The sequence below is a fragment of the Lates calcarifer genome, linkage group LG13, assembly GCF_001640805.2.
Source record: "Lates calcarifer isolate ASB-BC8 linkage group LG13, TLL_Latcal_v3, whole genome shotgun sequence".
NCBI classification, from domain to species: Eukaryota; Metazoa; Chordata; class Actinopteri; family Centropomidae; genus Lates; species Lates calcarifer.
The window spans coordinates 24,707,851-24,730,468 of NC_066845.1; the positions used below are offsets into that span (position 1 = coordinate 24,707,851).

The window sequence follows — 22,618 nt, forward strand, 5'->3', positions numbered from 1 at the left end:
CAACACTTTGTAAGCTTTGCAGGTTAAATGCCATAAGTTGGTTTTGGGTTTCCTGTCCCCAAATCCTGGATTAAACACTGAAAAGCTGAGAAAAGATACATAATTCCACTTTTATACCAAAGCAATGCTTCTGCATGAGATCATTTTTCACAGTTTGACTCCTCCTGCAGTTACTGCTCTTTGGTTTCATGCACATCATTCATGTAACATCAGAAGTGGTCTCAGATATCTGAGGTTTCAAGGCCAAGAAAACTGTGTCTGTACTGATGAATCAAAGCCAGAGGAGTCATATATAGGTCCAGGTCTGACAAATATAAATGTGTTATCAGCCTCCATCTGTCTCTTTCTGCGTCTTCGTACTCTCATACTTATGGAGCAAGTACTGTCCCTGACTGTGATATAAGTGTAACATATGGAGATGGAGCAATACACTGAGACCATGTTCTATACTTTAAATTTCTTTCAGGCCACACAGTGCGTAATATCCAGGCCTTCGCGGTGCTTCAGAACGCCTTTCTGCGGGCTAAAACAAGCCGCCTGGCCTGTATGCTACTGGACGCCATTGGGAACATCTACGCAGCCGAGCCGGCCAACTACTTCATCCTGGAGTCGCAGCACACCCTGTCGCAGTTTGCGGAGCGCGTGGCCAAGCTCCCCGAGGCCCAGGCCAAGTACTTTGAGCTGCTGGAGTTTGTCGTCTTCAGCCTCAACTACGTGCCGTGCAAGGAGCTGTTCAGCGTCAGCGTGCTGCTCAAGTCGAGCACGTCGCACGCCTGCAGCATCACGGCCGTCCGGACGCTGCTGAAGCTGGCCAGGCACGACCCGGTGTTCAGCGACGTGCTGCGGGAGGTCGGCCTGCTGGAGGTGCTGGTCAACCTGCTGCACAAGTATGCTGCCTTGCTTAAAGACCCGGCCACGCAGCAACAACCACACAATAATGACCAAGGTGAAGAGCTTCCTTTCTATTTATAACAACTTCTCTAGGCTATAGTCAGGACAGGAAGTCGAGTCACCTGCCATAGCCATAGCCATAGTCCCAAACTGAAATTAGAATAGATCCTAAATGTCTACTAACATCACATTTCCACACAGTCAGAGAAAATAAAAGTTGGCATCATGATCAGAGTTTTGTTATGAAATCCTACCACACCGAGGAGCGTCTCTCCTGCCGGGCTGCTGACAGCACCATCAGTCAGACACAAGAGCTGAGAGTATCAGAGCGGCAAAGAGAAACGAGTCGCACCGTCCGGTGTTGCTCTGTCCCTCGTTTTCATCACTGACCCTACTTCTGTCACAGTTGGTTTTATGGTCATTTTAAAGCAAGACTCAGACTTCCTGAAATCAGTTTAACACCAGGCAGAAAAGCAGATGTGTTTCACCTGTAACCACACTCAGCAGTGATGTCATGGTAACACACCGACACAACCTGACGTACAATTAGTGAGTTAAAACACTGAAGGTCAGTAAAACAGTACAAATTCCTAGACTTAGAATATAAAGCAGAACTAGAGGTCTGACCTGAAATGCACAGGGCTGATTATAAAACTCTCCTCTGCTTTGTTTCCCCTCTGTCTGTAGCTGACTGTAAAAACAACACAGTAGCAGAGGAGCAGAAGCAGTTGGCCTGGCTAGTGATGGAGACACTGACTGTGCTGCTGCAGGGCTCCAACACCACCAACACTAACGCAGGTAAACACACACACACACACACACACACACACACAGTGCACAGGACTGGTGTGAAGAAGGTCTAAGTGTGTATTAAATCTTACAATGTCAGGATGCTTGTCTGTGTGTCTCTGTACGGTTGGATTGGTTTTTTAACACATCTAGCTCCAAAGCTGCCGACTACTTGAACACAAAGCATTTCAAACTGAACACACACCTAAGAGATGCCTGTTGAAAAGCCACAGTGCAGCTGCAGGTGACTTGTTTTATTCTGTGCAGGATGTTGAGCAGGAACGACATCAGTGAAGGACACACATTATCAGTCCTTTTAGAACTACTAATAACACACAAATTGTACTTTTGGGCTTTAACCATTTGCGTCATGTTTGACCTTGATGCTCACTGTGGTGATTTAATGTGTGTGTGTTTTTTTTTAAAGTCCAAATATCTATTTATGTTACTGAAAAACACAGATTCTCTACCATCTCCGCAGCCTGCTGAGTCTCGACCTATGACCTCTCTGTTGAGGTGGAGAGTAAAGAGAATTTTCCTCCAGGGATCAATAAAGTATCTTATTACATTTCCTTAGACCTCTTCTCTCTGAGTGTGTGTGTGTGTGTGTGTGTGTCAGTCAGCTCTATAAATGTGATGAGTCACAAAGATATCCAACAGGCTGCACACTGACAGCTCAGAGCTCTCTTCGACCTTGATGATGACTGGTCGCTTTCGTCAGAAAACCAGGCTGATGTGTGTGATATTTGTAGCACTCCACCCTGACACTTTGATTACATTTACATTTTACGCTTGAGGCTCTTCACTGGCAGTCTTATCTAGAGAGGCTTGAAACGAAATTCAGCGCGTCACCAAAATTACAAGAATGCAATTCCAAATGTCCAGGGTGAGAACCATCAGTAAACAGATTGTATCTTTAGTTTTCAGCTTCCTCATCCAAGCTTGAATAAATATTACCAAGATTACATGAAACCAGTAATAGAAATCCAGCTTTTAGAATAACTTTTTTAATCATAACATTTTCAGATGCTTTCATTACATCAAGACACATGTAATGGGTGACAGAGGAGTGCAAGCCAAGATCAAATGTTTTCAGTAAATTGCGCCAAAACCTTATCATTTTCATTTTACAAACATTAAAGGTGCCATATGTAAGTTTTTGCTAACGCTACAAAGCCAGTGTTAGCATTAGCAGCTGTTTGCTTACCAAGAGCTGCAACCATCACGTGAAGAGGTTAGAATACGACGTCTGGGCTGTGCTAATTCTTCATCCTCTCATGTTGGACTGAGGACGGACTGGACGCCGCAGTGGCTCAGTTTTATTTCATCTGTACGTCGCAGTAACACATATTTCTTTCTTTCTTTCTTTCCCTCTAGCCCTTTTCAGAGAGTTCGGCGGCGCTCGCTGTGTTCACAACATCGTGAAGTACCGTCAGTGTCGGGAACACGCCCTGCTCATCATCCAGCAGCTCGTCCTGTCGCCCAGCGGTGACGACGACATGGGGACCCTGCTGGGCCTGATGCACTCTGCACCGTCCAGTGAACTACAGCTGAAGACAGACATACTGAGGGTAACGAGGCGATTATTTCAGTGTTTTATGTTCATTTTCTCTTCAGCTGGGACATGTTGATTATAGACTTTGAAGTTATATTGGTTTTCTTTTTAAACTACTATGTATTTTTACTGGATGTGTTTCAGTGGCTGCTGCATGTTTGACAGCCATTTACTCTGTCTCACTGTATTTTCTTAACAATTAGTCTTGATCAACAACCGTTAGCACATTCTCTGTCTTTTAGAGCTGCTGTCATCAATTTGATGTTTTTTGTGTTTGTACAAAATGAGCTTGATTTTGTAGTAACTTGCCAGCACCAACAAATCCTTGTGTTTCAGTGAGAACACAGAGGAAAAGAAAGTCTGTGATTTTAAAATCAATATACATTTGAAGCCCTGCATGCAGTAATTGCTTCACGCCGGGGGCACAGAGTGTTAGGTGCACATATACGCACACACTCGCGCAGGATGTGAGGATGGCGGCTCATTTTCTGAGACATAATTGCATTTTCAAATTCCACTCCTTCAGACGAGGTAATTCTCACGCCTTCTGGAGGCTTCGGACGGATTAACCCGTCAGCATTTTTGCTCCTATTTCACTAATCAGGGATTTTAATTATCACCCTCAAAACAACCTAAAGACTCTGAAGAAGTTGTATCAAATCCAGTTTGAGGGGAAAATAATTCTATCCTCTCTCTTCATCAGGGGTTTATGTACCGCTGACAGTAACACACAAACAGATCTTAAAATTAAGCCGATTAGCCGTGTGAAAATGTACATTTAACCCTGTAATCTCTCAAGAGGAGACAGTCGAACCCTGATATGTTGCATCTAATCCTCAAGGCCTCCACGTGGCTCATTAAATAACACCCAACAACTACGTTTTACCAGCACGTAGTCATAGCCTGGTGGTTGTTTCCCAGCTTGGGCGACAGGAAGAGGATGTATTCAGCTTCCTGTGATTGGTTTTTAAAGAAATCCACTGAGTCTGACAGTATTCTAATGGAGCAGGAAACAGCTGCCTCAGTTTTTACTTCTCTTTGCTTCACTCAGCCTCCACTGGTCAGACATTATTTTTGCTAAAGCTATGACTTTGCTAGATATAGTATAGTGTGTATAATGATCACTGACTTCATGATTCTCATTGTAGAGAATCTTGAGCATGAAAGTTCATTATTGACCCCAGAAATAATTTTGTCTTGTTGACAAACTCTTTGTCAAACACACAAGTCACTGACAGATTTGTACAGTACCACAGTGTATATCATCTAATTAGCCAACACTACTTTATAGACTCAGCACTTAAAGCATCTTAAACCGACATCATCTGGTGTCTTATCACGTTAGTTAGTTTGTTTTTTAGTTGGTTTTATGCGTCTCTGAGATTTGTTTTGCCACTGCAACAGGGCAGAGATCAAGAATGATTTATTTTCATTCAGAATTAAAAACTTATCCTATCATACAGTACAATATATGTTTTTGTCTTATAAATCCAACATTTTTTGTATCAAAAAGAGAAGTTTCTTCCTTCAGAAACAGGATTATAATAAAAAAAAAAAGAGTCCCTGGTGGTACTGAGCCCCGTTTTCTCTGACACGTGCCTCCACATCACTTCACCTGTGTCATTCAAAAGCTTCATCTGTTGCCAACCCCAAACGTTTTCTCCACTTTTCAGTTGCCAATTAAAAACATGGCCTGTCACAGTCTTTTCTATGCTCTCAGGCTGTTTTTAGGTCCCCAAACTCATATCTAGGTTACAGTTTGATGTTTCAGTTTAGGTTACTTGCAAATGTGAAGCATAAAGTAAAAAAAAAAATCCAGTCAGTGCAGTGAGCCAAAGAAGCCCAGAGGGGCTCATAAATATGTCTCACCGCAAAAGACGAGTGAGAGGAAAATGAGTTGATGAATAGAGACATGACTGAATGAGGTGAGAAAAACCAAATGACATGAAAACTCAACAATGAAGAGAATAATTGAGTAAAAAAAAAAGTAGTAAAGTGAGTAAAAATGATGGAGAGAAAGTGAAACAAGATGTGTGACGCATTCAGAATTTTTTGTGCGCAGCTTGTTATTATTGTAAAACTTGATGGAACTTAAATGATCTGACTTCCCTGTCTTCTCCTGTTCTTCAAGGCTTTGTTGGCAGTGTTGCGCGAGAGTCACCGCACCCGGACGGTTTTCCGCAAGGTGGGCGGCTTCGTCTACGTCACCTCTCTGCTGGTGGCCATGGAGCGCTCGCTGTGCCAGCCGCCGCGACACGGCTGGGAGCGCGTCAACCAGAACCAAGTGTTCGAGCTCCTGCACACCGTCTTCTGCACGCTCACCGCCGCCATGCGCTACGAGCCCGCCAACTCACACTTCTTCCGCACGGAGATCCAGTTCGAGAAGCTGGCTGATGCTGTGAGGTAAGGTCTGCTCGCACGGATCCAGTAACACCTGAGCTCCTCGTGTGATTTGTGTTAATCACAAGAGGAGCTCAGAGAACATCTGTGTTCTTAATCCTCCGCAAATCTGCTCTGTCTCATGTGAATCGGCATATTTGCTTTTCATATGGATGCTTTGACTTCCCTCCTTTTATGGCTGGAAAAGTGAAGAGGCTGTAAATTATGAATGAAAGCTTTGATAGGACTCTGGGTGCAATTTCAGGTGAGCTGAGCATTTAGGTGGATGATTTTTTTCTTATCCAATAATTAAGATAATTGACCACCACAGTGCCTCCAAACATTTGCAGAACCTTTATTTGGAAGTATTATAATCCTGCATTGTTATCATCCGTGTTTGTAGCTAGCAGTTTTCTTATTGTTGGTGCATTACCACATTTCTTGGTGTTTTACCACCAACGACTGGAAAAGTGCAAAAACAACACCAGAGGTGTCTGTCACTTCACCCACGTATGTGCACAAGACAAACAGAATGGACTCACTAATGGTCAGAAACTCCACAGGGTGTCTTAATTATTAACACATGTTGAGCTTGGAGGTTCCTTTTTGATCACAGAAGTACCTGATGTCTTCTGCTTTCAATCACAGTCAAAATCAAAGTCAAAACAGCATCAAACTTCAGACAGATTATCAATAGTGACACATGGTTCAGTTGTCCTTTTGAAAAGCAAACCTTCTTGATGCTAACTGCTTTGTCTGCTTCTCCTCAGGCTGCTGGGCTGTTTCTCAGACATGAAGAAGCTCGGTCCCACGGCCGTGTTCCCCTCAAACGCTCAGCCTTTCCAGAGGCTGCTGGAGGATGAGGCTGCCCCTGGAGGCTGCGCAGGAGACAGCGTCTGTCCCACACTCAAACACTGCAGCAAGCTCTTCATCTACCTGTACAAGATGGCCACCGACTCTTTTGACAGGTCAGTAGATTACAGAAACTGGACAAAAAAATAAAACTGCACGTTATACATATGATTTCAAAGGTGACTGTAAATATACTGTAAGAGGAAATAGATGCACATACATCTCTTCAGGAAACACTCCTGCCAAGATAACCAGCAGATACACAGTAATGTGCTTTGCTTTTGTATGAGTTAAGAGCCTGTCAGTTGTGTGTATATTGCACCATAAATCAGGCCTGAAGGGTCAAATGCAGCTTGGAGGCCGTGGTCTCTTTGTATGTAGTCAGGCCATTCAGGTAATAATTGAATAAAGGTGAAGCGTAGTTGTCAACGTTCTGTTATTTAAGTTATCCATCAGTTAAATAACTGATCTCTGTGGCTCAGTGGAAAAGGCAGAGAGCCTTTAGCAGATTGTAGCCACATGTTCACTGAGAACATCTCTCAGTCCTATTAACATGTTGGAGTGCTTAATGAAACTTATTTCTCTTTTTCTCGTGAGGGACCGTCATGTTCCTTTTGGCCTCCTTTGAATCTTAAAAGAACCCTCTGTGAACTTTTTTTAAATTTAAGATTCAGGATCCAATTTATTCAGCCTGAGGGGAATTATTGTTTGGACAACAACACCACTTCTCAACAAACACAAGTATTTTCAAGTGACCTAAAAAAACTGTTTTCAACTTAAGCAGAAATACTGAAGCGTGGGAGAAACGGTGATATCTTAAATCTGTGCTCCAGATCTGTATGAAGTTACTTTTTGTTTGAGTCCTGCTTCTTTAGCCTCAGTGATCATAGAATAATTAGCCAGTTCATTCTGTAGATTATTTGTTAAACTATATGAATTTGCTGCATCTTGCTTCAAAATCACTTACAGCCACGTTGAAGATTGATTCTGACCATGATACAAAAAATTGGTGGAACAGTTCACTTGTTGTGAAGTGAACAGGGCATTCAAAGGTCGAGAACAGTCAGGTGGTTCTCTGTATTTACTGAAGCAGGTTCCACAGCTGTTTATTTGTCTGATTGTACAGTACAGCCACAGCTCCCGCTCAGTCGAGCTCGAGGCTGAACTGTGGCAGCTGAAAACTCCACAGACATTTAATTTCAGTGGTTCTGGTTCAGCTGGTAGTGTTGTCATGATGCCAGCCAGTGTGAAACCAACTTAAATGATAAATATTCAGAAATGAATTACCACTGTGACGCCACAGGAAACAAGACAGAACCATCACACACATTTTTAAGCTCTTAACGTGGGCTGGGATTGAGTTGAAGAGTGTTTTGTTGCTGTTCCCAGTGACTGGACCTGTTGACCTCTGCAGTTAAGAAGCAGACTGCAGTGTAATCAATTACAATCCTCCTCCTTCCTTTCTTCTTCTGTGTGTCTTTGCTCCACCTGGAGGTCACAATCAAAAATCAGACTCCTCTGTAGTTAGTTGTAACGCCTGCGAGTCCTCGGTCACTATGACAACACTACACGCTCAGCTCATGTGCGGTTCAGGCTGGCGTCATGCATGTGCTCCAGCTGTAGCTCTGATCCTGTTTCCTCTGTCGGCTTTTCACTAACAGCTTCTTTTTCCTCTTTTCTTCTCGTCTCTTCTTCTTCCTCTAACCTCTGGCGCTGTCTGGCTGTTCATCCTCGGTCTGGTCCATCTGCACGGCTGCATGTGTGGTTGGTGTGTGCGTGCGCGCGTGTGTGTACCTGTGCTTTTATGTGTGTGAGTGTGTGTGATGTCCTCTCACATCTGTTTCTTTGTTCTTTGTCGTGTGTTTGTGTGTGTGTTTTCCCTCTGTGTGTGTGTGCTGCCATGCAGTCGTGCGGAGCAGGTGCCTCCCTGCCTGACTCATGAGACCTCGCTGCCCTCGCCGTGGGGCACGCCAGCACTCGCCAGGAAGAGGTAGCTACAGCGCTCTGCCACTTTTGCCACCCTCATCCCTTCCCCTCCATTTTCCTCACCTTCAGTCAACACGCCCACTAGTGGCAAAACGACCAGGAGCCTTTTTATCAAATCATGAAAATGTTCCTTACCTTCAGTGAAGTTACAGCCTTTGGTGAAACAGACTTCCAGGAGAAAAACAGAAGGAATAACTCAGTCAGGCGTTTTTTTTTTTCCAGTGATGATAAATTCAATTTCAGGTTTTCATCTGATAATAATTATTAAAGAGTCAAGAGTTCAGAACTATGTAGGTGCACATCATGGAGAAACACTTGACAGATGTCCTGCAGTATCTAAAGTCCACAGTGATCGTTCTAAAGTATTGATTATTTTGAATAATTGATTCGTTTGTCACTGTCACTATTTCACAGAGCCCAAGTTTACATCTTCAAATTGCTTGATTGTACAGTTCTAAGTTATAACAAAATAGGAGCTGAAGCAATTAATTAAGCTGATTAATTGATCAACTAAAATAAAAAACTGCTGCTTTGATAATCGATCAATCATGTTGCTTTTTTCCGAGCGAAAATGCAAAAATGAAAACAAATCTTGGTTATTGATTTGAAATCCTGATTATTCCTCAGGCCTTAACTCATATTAGATACGAGGCTGAAACCTTCTTGGAGTCTGGACAGAGCAATGGCTCCTCATCTTACACTTCTTCCCCTGGAAAAATGTGGGCTGTCAGACGAGTAGGAGCAGAGAAGATCATTCCGAATCACAGCGATGTGACGGTCCCACAAAAAATGAAATGAATAACTCAAGTGAACTGTATTTTTCTTGTTACCTCTGCAGCAGTGTCTTAATCTGTCTCAGTCTTTATGTGAAGCACTTTTCTACAACTAATTTCAGACACATTCAACCAAATTACTCTCAGTCCAAAGTAGGCATTTTTCTTCTCATCACATTCCTCCGCACCCTCCTCCTCCTTTTCCCTTTTCTTTGCTTTTCTCTCAGCTAAAGTGGCCCCCTCCCCTCCTAACCCCAAACTCTGCTACACTTTGAATTCCATTTACAAAAGGAAAAACAGTCGAGACATTAAAAATGCACTCTGCTTTAGTGAGCTGTAATGGCTGTCAAGGTGAAACGGGGGGTCTCCTCTCAGTAGTCTCTCCTTCTGTCTGTCTGGATCAGTTCCAAGGCTGCATATTCATGAGGTGGACTAATCTGACAATTAGAGATGATGAGGTCCTCGTCCTTGTTTGTATACCTCTCTCTGAGCTCCTCTGTGTGGACTTTAATTGCATTTCCCAGCTGCTATTCCTGCATTTGGCCCATCAGTTTCAACACCCAAAGACCTGTGATTTTATGTTGAATATAAAACAGTTTCCTCTGCTCCAGATTTTTTCAAAACTCATAAAATGTGAGGAAACTAAGATGTTAATTGCCGAGGTTTTACTTGGTTTCAAATGGAAACACCTCATGTGATTTAATCTCTGTCCAAATGATACTCAGCAGCAAATGGCAGCAGTTAGCAGTATGCAAATTACAGCAATCAGTGCTGTGATTATGTTTGTGACAGTGACACAGTAAGAGATTTTGATAAACAAATATTTTTTTATCTAAAAAATAAACCCAGGCTGCACTGACTGAGCTGGATAACAGGAAAATGTTTATTTCTCCTGCCAAAATCATAAACACTGTTCAGAAGTCAAAGAGTTCTCTGGTTTTATCTTTGATTTCTGTGTGTGAAATTGTGAGCTTAGTGTTTGAAGAAGGGTTGAATTTTCACCACGACTGCTGGAGCTTCCTGCAGTATGCCACCCAGTAACTTACCTTACATAGCAACATGCAGTAAGTAAACTTTGTCCGTGTCTCTTCAGAAAGTAAATAATAATCTCTAAGTGTGTTTATATTCTAAACAAATCAAACAATCAAAGTATCCTGCAGCTACTGTGACCGTGAACAACCCAGTTAGTTTCCTGCACCACATCCAACCCTTCCAGCGCTTCATGCTGACTCCAGCTTTTTCCAGCTCACCATCTCTCCTGAGGGGGGATTTGCCACTCTGTAATTTGCATCGCAGCAACACGCCTATTTTGTCTAATTGCCCGACTGCAGGCCCCAGCAGATCCTCCTCCTGCTCTCTGCTGTTTGCACACGAGCAGGGCTCCGTGCTTTAGATGAGACGGTGGTCGGCTGACAGCTTGATCTCTGAGGTGTGAAGACGGCTGACTCATGTTAAATAAAGTGTTGAATCCATTTCTTTACGTTGATTCGGTGATTTAATTACTGCCTCCCTTGTTATGAGAATATTTCCACAGAGCTGTGAAACAGCGTTTCCCTCTGAGAGACACTGTGGCTGTAAATATGAATATTTAGCAGACACTTTCCCATATTTTTGTGAGCCACTTACATATTTTACAGTAGAGGGCCTCCAAATAATCTCTCCAAATAGTGTCTCAGAAAATAAACAAACAGGTTTCCCCATGACTAAACAAAATAACACAAAGATAATGTTGCTCCCTCTAAAACAGAACTTCTTTACTTAGCATAACTTGAGGAATAATTTGATTTGACTTGGCTGGAGCTAAGCTAAGTTTGACTTCTCTCTCTCTCCCTGTGCTCCCAGACAAGGCTACTATGGTATGTCGGGCCCCCCTGCCCCAGTCAAAGCCCTCACAGACCTGAAACTCCACCTAACCAACCCCTCCCACCCCGCCGCCTCCTCGTCTTCGTCCGACATGGTGGTCATTCACGCGGGGGCCGTCCTGGCCATGCTGGACCTGCTGCCCTCTGTCTCCTCCGACAGCCAGCCAGAGGTGAGGAAACAAGAAGGAAATGTACTTCCTGTCAAAGTGGGTGAAGGGGTTATGTGTCTTTTGAATTGAATGCAAACCTACCTCGGCACAACCAGTGTGAAAGAATCGTTATATGGTGCTGTTTAATTCCTCCACCATTCTCCTCCCTGCAGCATGCTCTCGACCTGCAGCTGGCGGTGGCCAACATCCTCCAGCTCCTGGTGAACAGCGAGAGGAACCAGCAGGTGTTGTGTGAAGCCTGCCTCCACCAGCGGCTGCTGCAGCGCTGCAGTCAGGCCCTGGGCGATGAGGACCACCCGCTGCACCCGCCGCTGCAGAGGATGTTTGAGAGGCTGGCCTCGCAGGCCCTGCAGCCGATGGCACTCAGGTACTGGACCTGGAAAAAACAGCATATTAAGTTCACTTCTTCTTCCAGCCAATCAGATTATCAGAATACAGAAAGAAAAGTCTTGGAAAAGCATAAACATTTCCTGGTGTTCCTGGTATAATGTAAGCTAATTGATTAAAATGGCTCTAAAACAACAAAAACAAGAGTAATTGTTTGTAGCCATATTAGCTGCTATTCCATCCCAGTGGTTTGTGGACACTAATACAGTTCTTGTGAGAGATACTGTAGCTCAGACTTACAGCTCGATGTAAATGGTTTCTCTTTCTTAGCTTCTTGTAAATACAGATACGATACGCAGAAATAAGTGCGACACACGTTCACCTTTTCCAGCAGTTTGTGTCACTGTTGGAAGCAGTCCTTATGTCCTGGTTAGTGTCAGTGCCACCGAGGAACATGAAGTTTTCTCTCCAGTGACTGAAAAATGAGGTGGGAAGGATAATCTGCTGTGACAGGCTTCAGTGTGTGAAGGAGGGCTACGTATTCAGACAAAACTGAGAGATTCTCATTTCCCGCTTGACTAGTTAAGTGAGATGGGAGTTTGGGGTTGAGGAACGGAGGGGGGGGCTTATTTGTCATGCACATGGTTGGTTCTTTTCATATGTAAATGCTGCTTCCCTGGCTGATATTTTCTCCCCCCTGTAATTGTGCTGGAGGTAAACATATCTGTAGCTGTCAATCTGTTTCCCTTCCTCCTCTCTGTCTGTCTGTCTGGCTCACTCTTGCGCTGTCAGTCTTCTTCTGTCACTTTGCCCTCATAATTCTTCTCCTGCGTTTTTTTTTTCTTCTCATTTTGTTTCTGCTCTGCCGACGTCAGCCGGCAGCGAAGCTCCAGAGTCTTTCTGTGTCTTTGGTGTGTTGTTCTGAAGCTGTCTGGTTCCAGCCGCCAGTGTCGCTCAGTCAGCGCTCTGACAAGTGACACAAAGCCTCACTGGGACTCTTCACTTTCATGTTACTTACATGGCAGTCAGCCTTATCTCCGACTTTGAAACAGACTTAAACATGCTGTTAACCACAGCTGTTGAGGTGTTGAAGTCAACCTGCTGACTTAACGTACTGCATACATTGAGATGGATGCTTTTATCCAGAGTACTTTACAGTTTCATGAGAACATATACGACATGTTTATGATTGGTCGTCCCTCTGGGAATACAGGAAGTAAACCTTTCAGCATTGGAGCCACACTCCTCTTACTGAGCATTTACACACCCGTAGATAATAAAAACAGCTGTTTTATGTTGATAAATAACTTATTTTTTCCACATTTTAAATGTCTTTGATTATCACAGAGGTTTCCTCTGAATAACATTCTTGATTTCTTTAAACTTACATCTGGTTCCAAAGTCAGAGGACTTGTGTGTGAGTGTAGCGTAGCTTAGTTTATTTCAAAAAACACTTCCTCTTCAAAGCCATTAAAAGGATTTTGATGCAGATTTATGCTGACTTGCTAATGTTTGCTGTAAAACTAAACAGAGGTAACAGCTAATTATGGTGAATTATACTCATCCTGTGTGTTTTTTTTTCTTCGTTGGTTTATTTTTAATCACAACGTCCTGGGCATCTTCCCCTCCAGGGAGTTCTTACGTCTCGGAAACCCTCTGAACTGTGGCGCCTGGGACAAGAAGCTACTGAAGCAGTACAGAGTCCACAAACCGAGCTCTCTCAGCTACGACGTGGAGATGAGAAGTAAGACAACAACAACCCTCATGCTAGTTTTGATCACATGATAGTCACTGTGCCAGAGGTCTCAGAGGAAATGCTGTTCCTAATCTGAACTGTTTAAAACAGAAGATTGTCTGAGATTGCTTCTCGGCCCCTGGCTGCATCTCTCTGTTTCTACAGGGGCCACACTGTCGTCTTCACTCAGCTCAAAGAACACTTTGTGATGTGGTTGTTTATAAATGTAATAACATTATCACCAACACATGTTATTACTTCCAAATGACAAAAGAAATCTGATCTTATAGCTGCAGTACATACTTAAAGTAAAAGTTTGACATGTTTATTGTAAGAATTTTATTGTTTTAGGAAGAGGAAGTGGTGCACATTAAAATTTAACTTGCATTATGCATTTTCTAATCAATAAAAACACAATGTAGTGCATTTTTTTAAATCTCTGATTATAATATGTTTGAATTTGTGTGACAGTCTCTTTACAGGTGAAACTGCTGCTTTTTAATACCTAAAAATTGTGGTGCTATTAAGTCCACAGCAGTCCTCTATTGCGCTTATGAAATGATTATGTCATTTGGGAACCATTCCCATCTGCCAATGTGGTACCAGCTTCCTCCTGGGACAAAGTTTCACTCTGTACTAAAAGCTTAAAAAAAAAAAAGGTCATCAATCTTCCAGCAATTCTGCTGCTTTTTCTTTGCTCTCTCTCTCGGAGCTCACTGGGATGAATCCTCCAGTGAATAGGCCATGATTGCAGAGGATGAGCTTTTCGCCTAAAATGTAATTGCTGGTGGAAATTACTGGCACTGGCTCAGTGGTGGAAAAAGGGACAATTCCATAGGTTTCAGAAAAGGTTCAGATGATTCCAGCCTGACTTTAGTGTGTACAGCTCTTATATTTTATAATCGGCATGTGTCACTGTTAAATATGGGACTCTCTGCACCTTGGATATATACAAACATTTAATGTGGGAAGTGCATGAGGCGCATATGAAGAAGGGTCGTCTAACGGCCAAGCTGCAAGTAGAATAGAAATGCATTCATTTGTAAGCAGAGCAGCAAGTTGTCAGCTTGTCGGAAATCCAAAGTAATCTCCTTGGCCTCTGATTAAAATCCAGTTGATGTGTAAATGTTCTATTTAAGCAAAGACTGCGTAGAATCTAACGCTAATGGTTTGTTTTCTATTAACAGCTGTTCGTGTTTGTAATTTTGTGGGCTCCTCAGCATGTCTTAATTGTTTATTGTGTCTCCTCCCAGCTGAGAATGGATATTAAGTCCCTGCTAATTACTGCTCTCTACAAGAAGCCACTGTTAGAACACATGGAGCTATCCTTCTCCGTCTGTGGGAAGATAATCTAGTGTGGTTTATTAACCGCCATTGATGGGAGTTGTAGCTCTTGTTTTTATCTAATTTGTCTTTGTCACATCTGCTGACTCTTAACAAATAAGTTCTCAGTGGAGGATAAAATATTGTACTTAAAACCAGGAGTTTTATTCCGGTCCCTCTGAGGCGAAGAACATGCAGGGCTGATTTAATGCTGCTGTACTCCGTATCATGGGAATTGGCTTGGCCAGATCCAGCTCTTAGTCTAAAGGCCTTTTTACCAACTCTGAAATTTCTGTGTGGAAAATTAAATATCAGTTATTTTAGATTTACTACTTTCATACCTGAGGTCTTGCACACACAGAGCTGTAGCACTGCAGGAGTGTATTATATTTTTATTCAGTGGCTGTTTATTTTCTAGTTTTCTGTTTCTGTTTTATCTGAGCAGGGCTGTTCTAAAAACCGTTTCAGTGAGAAATACCTGCAAATATACAAAGCTTTGAATCTTCAACAAACTCGTAGATTTGTGATTTGCCAGTTTCCTTTACAATATTATTCAGGAAGTTACTCCAGATACTTGACTTTTTCCACAGCTTGCTAACGCAGTTGTAGCTTTTTAAGCCTGCCACCATCCCGGTGCCAGTGCTGGGAACATAATAATTAATTATAATGAATTAATTTTTGTGGTAATGCATACAGTAATAATTTAAAAATACCCCCAAAAAAGGAAGCATCTTAAAACTGATTTGGACGTTGATTACCACGGTAAAGGGCGACGCTTTGGGGTCAGTCTGGGTCAGTCCTCAATCTGAGTGACCAATAACAAAAAGCCAAATATTAATTTATGTAACTACTGTTCATATGAACAGCAAAAACAGCATTCAAACAGTTAGTGATTAGTTCAAGGCGAGGCAGGAGAGCAGGCGAAAGAAGAAACTAATTAACTAATGGTCAGATTGTATTATCAGATCTGTGGTCACACCCTCTGAACTTAACCTCTCTGACTCCACAGACAGTATGACCATGTCCATGGAGGGCTTCGGCCCCGACAGCGTCTTCGCCACCCCAGCGGAGGATAACGGCCAGTACCGCATCAGCCGCAGCCTGGTGCGCTCCGCCGAGGGCAGCACCGTACCTCTCACCCGAGTCAAGTGCCTGGTGTCCATGACAACACCCCATGACATCCGCCTACACGGATCGGCCGTCACGCCTGCGTTTGTGGAGTTTGACACCTCGCTGGAGGGCTTCGGGTCAGTCAGCATTAACATTAAAAACTTAAAGCTGCTGTTTAAATATCTGGCTTTCTATTAGTAACAGTATAACGTGACAATTATTTATATTTTTCTGCTTTTTAGCCTCACACTCCTGCCTCTTTTACGACATTAAACTGGGTAGAAACAGAGTCTCTACTACTACCACTTCATTAGTTTATAAAACTGTATGAAGGCAGAAAGTATATGCAATAGCAGGTAACTTTTATTTAAAAACACAGAGATATTATCTTAGTTCCTGTGGATAATATGTCAGCAAACAGTGTCCTGTTTTTACATCCGGCAGACACAGATCAACATTCACTCTCGTCTGGAGTTGTGTTTCTGTCCACCTGATTGATCTCAAGTTCAATATTAATTCTTTTATTAAGGTTTGGTCTCCACCAGTTCAAAAAAAATAATATATAAATATAATAATAAATATTGGAATATTGAGAATATACTATACTAAAGCAGGAAGGATATACAGTATAATAAATGGATACAGGAGGTTTTAAACTGCACTGCTGAAATGGCTTTGGTTGTTATCGTCAGTGTTTTTCTCTCAGTCAGGGACCAGTCTTCATTACATGCTTTTAAGAATGTGTTGCAGCAACAAATGATGCCCATTCTCCTGTAAACCACTTCCCTGTAAATCTTTCTCCTCGTGGATCAATTTTCCTCACCAGAGGCACACACCTCGGGGGTGCCACGTGTTATTTTTCCCCTGCAATGAAACAGGTTGTGTGTGTGTGTGTGTTTTTAACCTCACAGCAGCACCTGTGACTGTCTCAGCAGGAGACTGTTATTCACCTCCAGTTGTGGAGCTGCGCATACAAATAGGTTTATTTTCTGCCTTTTATGTCACAGGGCACCCTTTGCTGGGCTTTGTGGGTCTGCTGCTGACAGGGTCTGCTGCGCCTGGCATTTTGTGTTGTATTTTAGCGGCACAGTGAACGTTTGGGCCAGGGGAAATGAAGGTGTGTGGGATGTGACCTTGGCAATTCGCCCACACTCTTTCAGCGACATGTGTGTGCATGTGTCAAGCACGGTTATTCTTACATAGAGTAAACAACTCTCAAGAGAAACTTAAGACTATGACATGTTATATTTTCATTAATATTCATAAGGATACAAGGTTTAAGAAAATACGAGATGTCTTGTAAAAGGTCATTGAAGAAGTTTTCTGTCGGTTTAGCAGCAAAATGCTGAAGGTTATTTCCTGTGATTCCCTGACCAGCATTGAATTACTAGATAGCATCAGTGTGATTGGGAATACGTGTGTGTATTATGCTGTTGTAGCCTGCAAAGGTATGAGCTGGGCAGTGGAAAAGTGAGTTAAATTTGGCTTCATCCTGTGTGCGACACCACCAGTGTTTTGATGCTGCTGACTTGTGTTGCCCTTCATCATTGCTCCAGTGAAGAAACAGCATGTGTCACAGTTGATGCTCCCCACATCTCACAGTCCTCATCAGGCGACTCATCATTCATTATTTCAGGCTGTGAGATGGTGTTGAAAGCTCCAGAACAAGCTTGTAAGTGGACTTTGAGTGAAGATTTCTTTTTGAAGGTCAAGAACTCTCAGTACAAAATAATCTTTGGTGTAATCCCAAGACTGACCGTGATTGGAGCATTATCTAATGTTCAGGGTGAAATCTGAGGCTCCTTTATAGCGATGGCGTTCAGGTCTTCATAGATTAATCAGTTCTACTAGAATTCACTGAGTCTCTTTTTTTTAAATGAAATGTCAAAGCATCTTCCAGTCTTAAGGATCAAGGCTGTTTCCTTTACCCATAAGAGCCCATCTGAGTCGTCGCAGCAGCCGCATCAGAATAGAACATAGAGTTTCTCCTGAAAACACAGCAAAGGCAGCACGCTGGCAACGAGGCACTGGCCCACTTTCTGCACAGCGTAAACAGAGGAGGGCACACACACACACACACACACACAGAGACTACCCCTCCTTCCCCTCCCATCTGTCGGCATGAAAAATTGATGCCCCTGCTGCTCTTAGGAATCACACACACACACACACACACAGCCACTCTCAACATGCTTACACACACTCAGACACACAAATGCACACTCACCCAGCCAGCCATTTCGCTATCAGTGTGGGTGGAGGGGGCGGAGGGGAGAAGCTCTCCCCCCACTCTCCCTTTTTGAAGAATTGAAAAACTGCATCTCACCCTGTCTGGGTAAAGAAAAATTAGCATGGCAAGTAGGTGAAATCTCAGGAGTATTTTTTTTTTCTTATCTTATCGTGGTGATGACTAATAGGGAAAAAGACAGCATACATGTAGTTACTCTGAAGCAGCAGGGAGGTGCTCTTGTTAGTTAGACAGACTGTCTGTTAAACAGAGGACTGCCCTTGAGAAGTGTCCTTGAGAAAGTCATTAAATCCCTGCCAGCTGCAGGGACGCTGTCCTGTTGCTAACCCTGACTCCTGACCCTCCTGTCCAGGTGGAAAAACAATAGTGAACACTCAACTTAAAAAATAGAAAAATAAATACATCTGGGCTCGTTTGGGCTCAAACAGTCTCTTTTTCTAAATGCGTAATTAAAAGACCTTATTGTAACTGCATTGTGTAGGGCTACAGCTAACAGTTGTTTTACTGTTGAGTAATGCAGTGCAGAATCAATTATTAATTAAATAAAATGTTAGAAAATAGTAAATAAATGCCTGTCAGTTCATCAGAGCCCTGTTCAACCATCAGCCTAAACATAAATATATTCAATTACAATAATGTAAAACAAAGAAATGTTACAAATCCTCACATTTTAGAACCTGGCACCAGTGAATTATGGGTAATTTAGCTTTACCCCTTTTTCATATTGTCAGCAAATCCCATGGAAAGTCCAAAACCAACAATGAATTAATCCCACAGACTAAGAGACAGACTAACACATTGTTGGCTTTGATCTTGTCATTGGATTTATACACAGGTAATTGTTTTAGCCCTGGTTAAACATGCTTTGTCGTTATGTTTTTGACAGAATTGAACTGTGCCTACATTCAGCATGATGCTAGTCCACAGGAGGAACCCTTTCAGATTTGTGCCCCTTTGCTTTATTTGTGCTGAGCCATTGCTGCAGCTTGGCTTTCCTAGAGAGAATTACATAAGAGACAAACTGAGCGTTGCTTTCTTTTCAGATAATAAAACTTGGGAGCAATGGTATTGCAATTAGTTGGCTCTGCATAACACTGTTTCCTGCAATATTAATACAGGAGGAAGTCATAAAGAGAGACTGATACAATAGCTGAATTATGATTTTATATTTCTTGTGCAGATACAGTATTTAGTTCTTATGACTTGGGTTTTCTGCTGTCCTCTAGTGCGGTTTTGTCCGGGTCTCTTAGGTTTCTGGTTGAATTCACCAGAGTGCCTTTTTACTCTCTGAGGTCGTTTTGTCTCTCAACAAAAAAGGAGGAGGAAAAAAAAAAACAAATCCCAAATCCCCATGTTCATTTCCCAAAGCACCAGTGTCTTCAGTGCTGGTTCAGGATGATTAGAGATGCGAAAATAGCACCTTCACCGAGGGGCAGTGAGTCAGCAGAACACGACGCCAACTCACAAGTCAAATTCTCTGTAATTTTGTGGAATGATTGTCAGTCTTTGTCCGCTGGAGAAGTCCTTGAAAAACTGGATGACAGTGCATACAGACATCAGACTTGAATGTTTATCAAGCAAATAAAACAAGAAGCTGAAAGGAGACTTTTAAACTGTTTTATATTAAATATCTCCATCTTGTCATCATCCTGTTTTTTGCTGTTCATTTTATCATCAGTCTTCTGACTAAAGTTCCAGAAGATGCAACTAACTGTGTGTGCACTGATTCCTTTAAAACCAGCCTGAATGTTTGCTTTCATCCCACCTCCACCCTCCTCTCATACATAATTAATCCTTGAGTATTAGGCAGTTGAAATTTCCATATTATAATACAAAGCTTCTGTGTCTCGAAGCGCTTGAATTACGAGACTGTTCGGATGAGTTTTTCTTATAGTTTATCTCAGGGATGGAGCCAGACTGCAGCAGTAATTCAGCAGACCTGCTGCAAAGCTCTCCTCACAATAGCTACATCTGTAAGCTGACGACACGTTGTGTATCTGTTGCAGCTGTTTCCCCAGATAACAGGCATTAATCTGTCCTCTGTTGTCCTGTACAGGTGCTTGTTTCTGCCCAGTCTGGCGCCGCACAATGCTCCCACCAACAACACCAACGCCTCAGGTGTCAGCGATGGAGCAGTGCTGAGTGGGATGGGTACAGGTAAAACCAGCTCCAATTATCTGAGTGTTTTTCTTTGTTCTAGGTTATGCTGCAGTTCACCTTGGAATATGGAGATGTATTAACTAATACAACATGTAAGCTAGCTGGGAATGGGCTAGCATTAGCCAGCCACAATAGCCCGCTAAGCTTGCAGGCTTGCTGCTTCAGTTGCTAACAGGCCAGAAAGTTTATTCAAGACACATTGTACTGTCTCGCAACTTTCTACAAACTGTGCCTCTTTTGTGAATAGCTTATATTCTGGTTTTGTGGTGGCTACAACATTGCTTATATGGTAGTTTTTATAACTTGTTAAGATGCTTTGCTTTTCATTTCAGTCTGAAATTGAGACATTTTTTATAATTCATTTAATTCAGGCTTCAGTTTTTTTGCTGAAAGTGCTGTAAAGAAGAACGTTAGCATTGACTGTTTACTTACCAGAAAGAAAGAAACGTTGCGAGTTCAGCATCAAACTACATTTCTTTACGCTGCTCTGTGACCTCTTCAAAATAAAGGTTTTTATTATTACAAACAGAAGAGGACCTGGGTAGTTAGCTTGATATCAGAGTGGATAGCAACCTCTCCACTGTAAATGTCTTTATATACGGTACATTCTGCAAGTAGCTGATCTTAATGGCGACGTTTTCTGAATGTGACATTCCATCCTTCAGCTCAGCATCAGTCGGTTCAGTCTTCTTCTACCAAAATACACCACAGTAAACAGACTGTAAACAGGCAATTTACATCAACATTCAGTATCTGATGCATATTAGCATGAGGACAAGGCCTTATAAATACAGTTGAAGTGGCACATTTCATTTTCCTTTTCATCTTCTTCAAAAAGGAGAACATTGTGTAACTGCTGCAAAGCATTTTAATGTCAGGTTGGGATTTAACCACCAACCAGCAGCCAATTTGTGGTACATTTTTGTCACTTTACCGGCTAGTTTGGCAGCAAACAGACTGTTAGTTGGAAAAACAGTAATTTTTTTCTTGCCCCTGTGGTATTAACATGTTCCATCATTGTTTCAGAAACGATTTTGTTCACGTTAACTTGTTATATCTGTGCTGCTAGATTTTCACACCGTCTCTCTGGATTTGTTCATGTCATCTAAAAAGAATATATGTCGTGTCATGTGCATCATTTGTGTGTGCATAAGAAAAACAACAACACCTACAACCCAAATGAGCAGCCACTCTGATCTGTGTGTGTCACCTCCCTGTGTGGAACCCTGATTCATATGTGCAGCTGCAAACCTCGCCTGTCCTCGAGCCTTTCATTTTCTGTCATCTGGTTATATAGTGTGTTAAAAACAAACCTGTTTGTTACGAAATGCCTCATAAAAAACACTATTTTACCTCCAGGGATTTTACAAGAAGAAACCTCCTTAGACCTGAAGACAGATAAAATTAACATATGACGTTATGGTTGATTTTCTAGTCTGTATCCTCATTTAGTATTTATGAAGCACAGCTAGACTCTTCCTTCTCCTCTCCTCTCCTCTATTAATCGATCCTCCTCCTCATCCACTCATACATTACTATCATTCCTCCATCTGTTTACCCATTCATCGCAGCTCCCTCTACACTCATCCACCCCACGCCGTCCTCCTCCTCCTCTTGTCTTTTCCAGCCAGTCACCCAGCACTATTTATAGACCTCACTCTTTCGTCTTCCTCATTTCTTCCTGTCACTCACATTTTCCTTTTCTCTGTCCTTTTCCCTCCTTCCCTATCTCAGTCTCTCATCCTCGCTCCCCTTTTTTCCTTTCCTCCCCCTCGTTTGCTCCTTCTTTTTCTTGCCCTGAATCTATCTATTCTCTTTGTCACTTTCCCTCCCTTCTTCCTTGCCTCATTTATCTCGACCCCCTTGCCCACTCCCTCCCTCCCCTTCCTTCCCTGCTTCCCTCTCTTATCTCACTCCTATCTGTCCCATATCCTTGGATGACATCACCTAGGGTCTCATTCATCAAAATGTCTTCAGTCCACCCAGGAAATCATAACGTCCCTGTTGTCTCAACCATCTACTGATATACATAAGAAATAGATGTATTCCCTGCAACCAGTTTCCATCTCGATGTTCTTTGTTCCTGCGGCACTTCCACTGCAGCTTTTCAACTGTTTTCCCTGTAATCCACGTCCCCAGAGTCTGTGGTCATCTCCACAAATAAGAAATAACGTAATGGTACCAGTGAGCTCGCATTTAGCTTGCTGTTGGGTCCGTCTTTCAGTGAGCGGGTGGTGGTGTGCCAGCAGACAGTGAGTTATGGTATTCTGGACCATTTTAATTTGGTCCAGTCTGATAACCTGTTGAGTGACAGTCATATCCTGAGGCACTGCGAGTTTGTGTCGCTCCGAGGCTTTCGGTTCACGACACTGTGGCCGAAAAGCTCATTTCTGCCTTCATGTCACTTCTTTAGATGTGGCTCTTTTTGATAACAGGACAAGACACACTGTCTGCTCAA

At 42.6% G+C, this 22,618-nt stretch overlaps 1 protein-coding gene across 1 annotated transcript in view; it reads left to right on the forward strand.

The window, feature by feature from the left end:
• The window catches only part of wdfy3 (WD repeat and FYVE domain containing 3), a 78,414-nt gene that overhangs the window by 23,567 nt on the left and 32,229 nt on the right, over nucleotides 1-22,618 (forward strand). The window contains exons 9-19 of the mRNA XM_018682347.2: nucleotides 467-946; nucleotides 1,579-1,689; nucleotides 3,058-3,251; nucleotides 5,367-5,638; nucleotides 6,385-6,582; nucleotides 8,373-8,456; nucleotides 11,068-11,257; nucleotides 11,410-11,624; nucleotides 13,216-13,328; nucleotides 15,652-15,889; nucleotides 20,057-20,157. Coding sequence (XP_018537863.1) covers nucleotides 467-946; nucleotides 1,579-1,689; nucleotides 3,058-3,251; nucleotides 5,367-5,638; nucleotides 6,385-6,582; nucleotides 8,373-8,456; nucleotides 11,068-11,257; nucleotides 11,410-11,624; nucleotides 13,216-13,328; nucleotides 15,652-15,889; nucleotides 20,057-20,157 — 2,196 coding nt within the window. The remainder of the gene's footprint in view (nucleotides 1-466; nucleotides 947-1,578; nucleotides 1,690-3,057; nucleotides 3,252-5,366; nucleotides 5,639-6,384; nucleotides 6,583-8,372; nucleotides 8,457-11,067; nucleotides 11,258-11,409; nucleotides 11,625-13,215; nucleotides 13,329-15,651; nucleotides 15,890-20,056; nucleotides 20,158-22,618) is intronic.